General features: G+C 49.4%; 1 protein-coding gene across 1 annotated transcript in view; it reads left to right on the forward strand.

The window, feature by feature from the left end:
• Nucleotides 1-9,553, forward strand: part of HAO1 (hydroxyacid oxidase 1) — a 20,764-nt gene that overhangs the window by 2,549 nt on the left and 8,662 nt on the right. Inside the window, 3 exon segments of the mRNA XM_031058304.1 lie at nucleotides 2,681-2,832; nucleotides 9,439-9,549; nucleotides 9,552-9,553. The exon segment at nucleotides 9,552-9,553 is cut by the window's right edge and continues 128 nt beyond it. Coding sequence (XP_030914164.1) covers nucleotides 2,681-2,832; nucleotides 9,439-9,549; nucleotides 9,552-9,553 — 265 coding nt within the window.

Consider the following 9,553-nt stretch of genomic DNA (forward strand, 5'->3'; position numbering starts at 1 on the left):
TGGTTGTTCAGGTGAGGTGTGAGGGTGGAAAAGCAGTGCTGGGTTCATCTGTGGGTTCTTGTTGTAATGTCTTTCACCTCAGACTGCCAGTGCACCACAAAAAGAGCATGGATGGCAGAACATGCTGGGAGGGAAGATCACTGTCCCCAAGGAAAAGCAGCTGTTGCTCAGCCTGGCACAGCACCAGCCCCTGAAGGGAAGTGGAGCTGTAGGAGACAGAAGGGCAGCAAACTGGGTTGGGTTTAGGATGGAGGCTTGGCCTGAGCACTGGGTCTTTTTCCAAATGTGCTTCTTGCCCTGCAGCATGAGGGGATTTGGGACAACTCAGGAGAGGAACAAGAGGAGCTGCTTGAAAATATGGTGCAGTTTGAAAATGTCAATGTTTTTCCCCAGCTGAAAGCAGCCAGTGCTTGCCTCTGACCCCACTGCAAGGTAATTTATAAACAGAATTTTTTTAAAGCATGGAGAAAAAAGGAAAGAACCCAAAAGATTAATCCCCCTTCCTTCCTTTTAATCCTTCCTTCAAAATAGCTTTTAGCTGGAGCTGCCTAAATTGGGAGTGCTTGCTGCCTTCCCCTCTGCAGCACCTCCTGCTTCCAGCTGGGAAGAAGGATACACTCACTGTCACCTGCTGATTGCAGCACACCAGTGTGGACTTGGCTGGGAAAAGATGTGGGTGATGAGGAGGTGATGAATTAAAAAAAACCCAAGTTTTTTTCCAAAATATGAAGGAAATGTTTCACTGAAGGACTTGGAGGAAGCAGGTGCTGTGTGCAGCTGAATGAGTGTGCCCCGGTGATGGGGAAATGCTGCCTGTGAGCTTTCCTTGCTGCTGTGAAGGGCATTTCTCTGTCCAGACAACACTGCTTTCAAGTGTCTGTCCAACTCAGAGCTGGAAACACCCAAGTTTCCAATTTAGGGCAGGTTTTACTAAAGAATAATGATGCTCTGCTATCTTGGTGTTTTTGTGGGAGTGCTCAGTTCTGGGTCAGGAGCACCCGTCCAGCTGATGTTGGTTGAGAGGATGTGACCTGATCATGGATCTCTGCTTGGGACTGCATCCCTTCTCTTGCATGCACTGCTGGGGGGATTTTGGCTCCTCCTGTTTCTCTTCCCAGCCAAAAGCACCACAGGGGTGTTGTACCTTGGGACTGACCCTCACAGGCTGGCTGTGAGATGGCAGAGGCAGGCACCAATCTGAGAAACCAGGAGCCTGGGGAACAGGGAGATGCTTCACATCCTTCATGCTTTTGGGTTTGACTCCATAAATCAGCAAGGTTACAAAGGGATTTTTGTTTTCTTTCTTTGCTGGGAAAAGATATCTCGGGGCAAAGTGGAAGCCTTCAGAATGAGGATTAGGAAAAAGAGGGGGAGAAAGAAGTCATGTTTACTTTGTCCCACCCTCAGCCCATCCTCCCCTGAAAAATAACAAAGTGTTACAATGGCATGAAAACAAGTGTGAGGAGATGTTCCTGCCGTGTGTGTTTTGGCACTGAGCAGCACAGCTGACTTGCACAGGCACACATCTCCTTCCAAGCATCATAACTGTCCTCCTCCTCCATGGGGAGCACTGCCTGGAGAGCTGGCACAGCTCCAGGCCTTCAGAAAGGTGGGTCTTGTCCTGCATCTGCCCCAGGCTTTTTGGGGAAATGTCTCTTGATCTTTCTATAAAACAGATTTTGTCTTTTGCCCCTGAATTTTCACTTTAATGCTCAAGCTCACCTCTACTCCCTGTCAGAGGGTAGCAGTGGCTCTGGTTCTCTCTCTGTGCTGGTAATTATGATATTATCAGTCTTGAGCATTCTAGTGCTGAGCAGTTGCTCAGCTTCAGCAGTATTTAGACCATAAATTTTTACTTCTTCTCTGCAATTACAGTTCAGGAGCCATGGGAGCCCTTTTGGAGGGAGGGAGGGAGGCCTCGGTGAGAGGTCGGTGCTGGCAGGGAAGCTTTGGCCTGGCTGAGCTCACGAGAGGCAGCCCCAGGCATGGCACCCCCTCTTGTGGCTTCTAGTGGTGGCAGTGCTGTGACTGCACTGGATGATGGGACAAGTCCCATGGCACAGGTATCCCCAGGAATGCAGCCCCCCTCATAAAACTTTGGGTGTTATGGTGCCTAGTTGATCCCATAATAGAGATCATGGTCTTCTGATGCTGTTCTGTGTGTGGGAGGAAAAGAAAGGTAAATTTGTGTGTGCAGACCTGTGGTGTCCAGCCTGGCTGCAGTAAATGGTAATTTCAGGTTAAATGTGGTTTAGTTTGCTCTGGTTTGGGAAAGGGAGCTCCAAGCCTGCAGGCCAGGCTTGTGTTACCAATAATCCCGTGTCTGTCGGTTCTTTAGTCCATGGAGGGGTAACTGAGGGTGGCTGAAGACTTTCCCCATGTGCACAGAGCCTCTGGCACCCCGTTCTGCCCCGAGGCTTTCAGGGGGCTGAGACTCACCACAAACCTCATTGTTTTACAGCTCCTGTCTTTCCTTTCAAACAGCACCAGCCAGAAATGTTCAAGGGGTCTCTGCCTCCTTCACCCTCGCTGCTCTTGGCTCCCAGCAGGTGTTGTGCCTGCAGGGGTTTTGCTGCAGCTCTGGGATTCTGCTCCAGCCCCACAGACAGCAGCAGAACCTGCTCCTGTGCACTCCCCCTGCCGCAGCCCTTTAAATTCAGCGTGTCTGTGTGTGTGCCAGGTGGAAGCTGTACCCGCGGGTGCTCAGGGACGTGTCAGTGATGGACCTGTCCACCTGTGTGCTGGGGCACAGGGTCACCGTGCCCGTGTGCGTGGCCGCCACCGCGATGCAGCGCATGGCTCACCCGCTCGGAGAGACGGCGACAGCCCGAGGTGAGCGGGGCGGGACAGGGAGGGACAGGGCAGCCCCTGCCGGGCTATCCCGGCCGGGCTCGGGCTCCTGCGGGGTCTGAGCTGCTCCTCAGGGGTGGGGGAAAGGAAGGATGCAAGAGAGGAATAATTTGTTGCATATAAAACTGAAACGTCTATCTACCTCTCTGTACGCTCTATGTAACTGTAAACATTGTCACAGCAACATTCTCCCTATTAGAGAGTTGGCTCCAGAAGTTCTGAGGCCTTTGTTTGCCTGGCAAGAATCCTCGCTTGAAAGCGATCTCTTTGAGAGCATCCCAGGGAGGCAGTGAGATAAGGGCCCCTCTGGGCTAGAAGCTGCACAAAGATGTTGCCAACACAGAGGCTGCAGCTCAAAAGGATATTAACTAGAATTCAGATGGAGGACTGTCTCCTGTTCCTTTAACTCTGGCTGCAGGATGGCACCAGATCTGAGGAAGAGGGTGGGCTGTGCATTTCAATGCTCCCGTGCTGAAAGGAAAGGGCACATAACCCAGCCATGCACAGGATTATTGCTTTTTAAAATATCACCTATTTAGGTTATTCACTGGCAGCATTTCCGTGCCCAGTGCAGCAGATGCTGGTGTGAAGCAAATTGAATTCTCAGCCCTGCAGTGGGGGCTGCTCTCAGTTCTCATCGCTGTGATGTGCTCGGGGTGCGCTGCAGCGCTATCTGTGAAAAACACGCCTCTCCCATTTCACAGCGTGGTTGGGGCCGCGCTTTTCCCTTCCCAGGAGCTGTATGAGGAGCCGCCGGTGCTGTCCCTGTTTGTAGGTGCTGGTGCACTCCACGCGATGGCACTGCAGCACCTCGGATCGCTCGGGGAAGGGCCGCCCTGCTGCTGCCCCATCCTTTGGCAGCTCCCGCGGATCCCCTCCGGGCCAGCCCCTGCAGGGAGGAAACTCTGAAACATTAAGGGCAAACATTAATGCAACGGTGAGAGCGAGATTCGGAACACAACATTCAGGATGTTTCTTAGCAAAGATTCCCACTGATGCTGCAGCCTGGCCACATTTTAAGGCATAAATCCACAATGGCATGCAAAGCTGAGTGGTGTAATAAGGCTGGGTACCACATTGCAAACTTTAACACATGATTATTGCACTTAATGTTCCTGGGTTTTCAAGCTGGCACAGCTCAGTGTACTGGCACCACCAAAAGTTGGAATGTGTAGTCCAGTAAACTTAGCCCCTGGAGCTGGTGAGTTTTTCATTGCTTTCAAAGTATGGGCAGTATTAAAATGACCTCCTCTGTATTGCATTGGCATTTGGTGGAGAAAAAAAAAGGCTTTGGTTTTGTGCTGTTAGGGGAGGAGAGGGGCACTGGGTGCCAAGCTTTTGGTTTGACCTTGTAAGATGACAGAAATTAGCTGTAAAGTACACATTTGGTTTAAGGGTTCTCTTAAACTTGGGACACTTGGGATCAGGGGGTTTGCCACATCCAACTTCTCTCCCGTTCCAGAGGTAGCGCAGGGTTTAAGTGAGCAAACTCTTGGTGGCTTTAATTCAGCTTCTGCTTCAGCTGCACGGGTTTGCACAAGCCAAGGAAGCCTGATCCATAGTGCTGTGGCTCCTGCCAAGCCTGGCATGCTCCATGAGCCTGGCTTTTCTTGGCTCAGGTGTGCAGGAAGTGCTCTTTGGGGTGGTGCCTCTGCCGTGGCCATGGTCCTTGAGAGGCACAGCATGGCCTGAGTCCTGCCCCTTCCCTGGCTCCTGTTGGGACACAGCAGCTCCCAGAGGAGCCTCCCTGTGTGCCACCAGTCTGCCTTGACCCCCAGGGATAATCCTGGCTCTCACCATGCTGCCCTGCAGAGCAGGGAGGTGAGGAGAGCAACGGCAGCTCCTTCCCTGAGCATTGAGAACAATGCCTGAGGAATTTCCTGGAGCCACAGGAACTGTCTTGCTTGGAGCTGCTCTGCTCTCCCGGCAGGTTTGGCCACGTGCTGTAGGGTGAATGTCCCCTCTGGGGACAAGGGCATGTCATGGTGTCCCTCAGAACTCCCTGCCCTCACCACTTCTTGCTCTGGGGTTTGTCAGGGTTTGGGGGCTGCTGCTTCCTGAGGGATGCTGTCCCACAGCTGCTGGGGAGGGGTGTGCACCTCCCCAGAGCAGGGAAGGGTCTGTCAGCTCACCTGAAACACCCTTCATGGGCAGTGCTTTTGTGTGAGTAAAGAATCTTTTCTAGGGAAAACAGCCAATTGTCATTTGAAGAGATGCTGGTGACAGGCCAGCCTGCACAATGTAAGAGATTCAAAGGTTAGGTGAGCCCACTCTGAGCAGAATAAACTGCAGTCATGGTCAAACCTTGCACAGCCTCAAATCCAGGTGTTGCATTTACATGTACTCCTTTTAGCTAGACTTTAAAGTTATAAATGAATTTTTAAAAATGTCTATGCAGGCTGGAATAAGGTTGCTCCTCAGTTTTCTCTGATATTTGTCTGAATGTAGCAGGAGTCCTTCCTTGCAGAGAAACCTCTCTTGTCCTTGAAACAATTTCATGCACCTTGGCAGTTGTCCCAGTTTTTCTAGGTCTTCCTTCAAGTATATTCCCTGGCATTTTAGTTGTAGTTCATCAGTGTACGTGGCAATTTTCCAAAGAATGGATTTTCTGTTCAGTAGAGACTGAAAAATTGGGAGGAAAATTGTTTTGGATTAACTGAAATGTTTCATTTGATCCAAAACATAATGTTTTATTTCATTTTCCTACTGGCTAATGCTTTTAGCTATAGTTCTGTTTTGAAACAAAAGTGTCAGCTCAGGAGAAAACATTTCCATTTTGAAAAGATCAACACATGACATTTTGACTTAGGTGTTTTTTTCTCATCCTTCCCACTCCAATTTCAACCTCTTTGACTAAAAATATTTGCCAAATTCGATGAATAATCTTAGCCACTAAAGAGCAAAAGCTTGTTCTCTAAACACTTTTCAATGGAACCCTTCTGATTCTATGGGATCTTTTTCCTCCTGCTTGTCCATCAGCAGATTCCCTGTTCCTCCAAGCCAAGGCATTCCTTTGCCACCATGACTTCATGCTGTGCTTGCAAACCAATGGGCCCCACCTCGAGTACCCTGACTCAAAATCCTGTGCACCATCCAGCTGCTCAGCAAGAAATAGCTGAGGTTTTCTTCGACCTTAATTGATTACAAACAGATCTGTAGCATTATTTTATTGAGATTTGTGTTTATATTCCTGCTCATTCCACATTGCACTTAATGGGTGGTTTAAATTCCTGTTTTCACCTCACAGCAGCGTTGCAGTTCCTTGGCTTCTCCACGGATGGCAGAAAATCAGGCTGAGAACCTGACTGTGCTCTTGGCCAGGGCTTTGGAGAGCTGTCACTGACAGTAGCTCAGGCTGGAGTTTGTGTTTGCCCTCTCCAGGCTGCTGCTGACTCAGGAAGGGTTTCACCATCACCTGTGACATGACTGCACCCTTTGCTCTGCCAAATGGAGCACAGGAGTGCTGGCTGCAAAGCTGTTCTATTCCCCCTGGTTTACAGAGTTTCTGGCAGCTCTGTCATTCCCACTGGAGAGGGAGCAACACCTTTGTTCTTTTGGCTCTTAACAGGCTGCTACTGTGCTTTTTCTCTCTGTGATGCTGAGCACTGAAATTTGGGTTTCCTCTGCCCATCAGACATGGCTGTGACTGGGAAGAAGGGATCTGGCCGTTTATTTCATTTTGTGCTTTGTACCCAGCTGTTAACTATGTGGTCAAAAGATGAGGTTGATTTTGAGATATGAAGATTAATGTCACTCCAGAGGCATGGAGAGGACAATGTTGACGTGGGACAGCGTGGCCTGGGCTGAGCTGGCCTGGATTCCCCTCGAGAGTGGCATGGCTGGGGGACTCAGTGTGCCCAGGCAGATCCCAGATCTGTTTTGGCCCTGTGTCCCTTTCCCTCAGCCCTCTTGTGCAGCTGACAGAACGCGTTGTGTCAGTGAGGGGATGGCAGGCACTGCTCTCACACAGGGTTTGGTAAGGGCTGAGGGAGGAGAGGCTGGCAGGGATCTCTCAGCCAAGTGTGGCTTGTCAAGAGAGCAGTGTGGAGTTCTTTAAACAACTCTGTTTCTCGGGAGATGCAGCTCCCAGAACACGGCTGCTGGTCCTGAGAAATGCCACTGTGCCAAAAGGACATGGTGTTGATCCCTAGGAATGTCCTCTGGCCCTTAGCTTGGGGACAGTGGATTCTCTGGATTCAGGGAAAAAATGCCTGCAGTGGGGCAGTTTGACTGCTGGGCTTCAGGGATGCCCCTAAAAGGGAAATGATGGGAATTTGCCCAGCTAGAGGAAAAAAGCAATTCCCATTCCCATACAAGGTAACCCCAACAAAATCTGCAAGCTTGAGCTGGGCTCCTCTCCAGTGCCCTCCCTGAAGTATTCTTCCTCTGAGCTGCCCACAGGGACAAATTCCACACTCTTCCCAAAGCAGGGAAGGAGGTGATGCCCCACCAGATGGGAGGAGGATGCTCTGAGGCTTCAGGATGGAAAAAGGGCTTAGAAAGGTCAGTGCTATGTTCCCCACTGGGGCTCCCAAGTGCATCCTGTGCCATTTGTTGCTGTGTAAAACACCTCAGTTGAGTTCCCCAAGAGTGAATGGCTTCAGAGGGCAGGTTTGGACTGGGGATGAGGAGGAGATTCTTTACCTTTCTGTGATCCCATGGACTTCTCCAGCTCCCTATGCATGGCTCCTGCTGTGCTCTCTGTGCTGTCACAGAGCCCAACAGGAGCCTGCAGGGTGTACAGGGGTCAATGTGTCCTTTGGGCAAGGCTCAGGATTAAAAGAAGACCTGGAAAAAAACCCACAAAACTGGGATTTCGAAAACCTTGACAAATTTTGTCTGTGAACTTTGGATTTGCGTGAGAGATCTTAACTGCATGTGTTGAGCTGGTGCTTCACCAGAGAGCTGTGGACTTTGCAGGAGAGACGAGGGGAATTTTGTGAGCATGCTTGCATGAAAATGCCATAACCCCGTTTGGGATGGCTGAACTCTCATTGAACCAAACTGCTTAAACCTGATCTTAAATAAGAGAAAAGCACTATTTTCTCTGTTGCTACATGGGCAGCTAAGTTGAAAGGATATGGTGATATGCCATTATTTATATTTTCTCTTCACCAAAAATGTTTTATTGTGCAGTTTCTAACTAAATTTTTGCTTTTGCAATAGAGGTAGACATGGGAATAAAAGGCAAAAATGGAAATAAATGGATACCTAAAGGCAGATTGAACCATAACATTTACATTTCTCCCTTATCTGTGTTTTGCAATTCCTGGGTTTGCAGCATTCCCAGCACAGAGGGAATTATGTCCAGTAGTTTAAAGGAGAGGAATGGGATGGTTGTGAACTGGAGAGGTTTTGGTGATTGCTGCTGGATTTCCAGTGAGGGAAAACTGGCTGGTGGCCCTGGGAGGGTGTAACCAATTTGTTTGAATAAGCTGTTCATAAGTTTCCACTCCAAGAGGCTTGTAATCCTTATTTAATAAAATGTTGTCATAAAGACCACTCTTTAATTCCTCCATGGGCTGGGGATGACGTCTTGAAACAGAGGTCCATTTACATTAAAAATATGCATACTGTGGTAGACCAAGGAAAAACAAGGCTTTCTATAATATTTCTGAGTTTTACAGCGTGTTTTCCCTTTATTTTACAATAAGCGGCAGATTACTCCAAAAAGAATGAGTGATAGATTCAGGAAAACTTATCTGTGTGAGGTTAGCTGGTGCAGCCTGGGCTGGCAGCCTGTCGTGGTTTGACACTGGCGCAATCTTGGGAGTTTGCAGTTTATTGCAGCCCCAAAACCTGTGTAAAGTCTCTGTTTCAGCCCGCACCTTCAAAGAATGAGTCTGACTTCTTCAGTTTTTGCTCTCAGAGTAGTTTATTGTATCTTATCTATAAAAATTTTTCTCCTGTCCAGCCGAGGTTGGCTCAGCAGTACAGACAGAGGCACTTTGCCTGCCCCCGGGGTGGTGTTATCTCTTTATACTACAAACTACGTATACAATGTTTACAATTACTTTCCAATACCTAGCACCTATGTTAGACAGTGAGCTTCTATTCTAAACTAATCCCTAACATCACAGCAGAAGATGGAGGTAGAGAAGAAGAAGAGAGGCTGGACATGCCCAAGTCCCTCTATCTTGTCCCCGAAACCCCTATTCTAAAAACCTTAAAATCTACTTTTTCACCTAGTGATAATTTCATTATTACACTGCTTAAACTTCTTACAAAGCTGCTAATTTGCTGTGTGGGTCATAATCAAAGCCACAGGTGTTCTGGGCTCTGTGCCAGGGTCTCCAAGCCCCCTCGGTGGGGTCCTGGTGACTCTGGACACCCAGAGGGGTGTACTGAGTTCTGACAGCACAATACCACTGACCCCATGAAAATACATGCTCCCTGGTGTCTGCTGTGAGACGTGACCAGGAATAGAGCAAAGCAGGCTCCAACTTAGGAACAAGCATCCCAAAAAACTCAGTTCCGCCCGTGCGGAGGGAGATTTTTGGGAGGCGGCGTGGCAACATCCACCAAGCTGCGATGCATTAATGCGTTTATTTGCTCCTGTTTAGAGCCTGTCACTCTGTGTTCCTGCAGCCTGCCAGGCCGTGGGCACGGGGATGATGCTGAGCTCCTGGGCCACGTCGTCGCTGGAGGAGGTGGCGGCGGCGGCGCCGGCCGGGCTGCCCTGGCTGCAGCTGTACGCGTACAA

Source organism: Geospiza fortis, unplaced genomic scaffold, assembly GCF_000277835.1.
Source record: "Geospiza fortis unplaced genomic scaffold, GeoFor_1.0 scaffold275, whole genome shotgun sequence".
NCBI lineage: Eukaryota > Metazoa > Chordata > Aves > Passeriformes > Thraupidae > Geospiza > Geospiza fortis.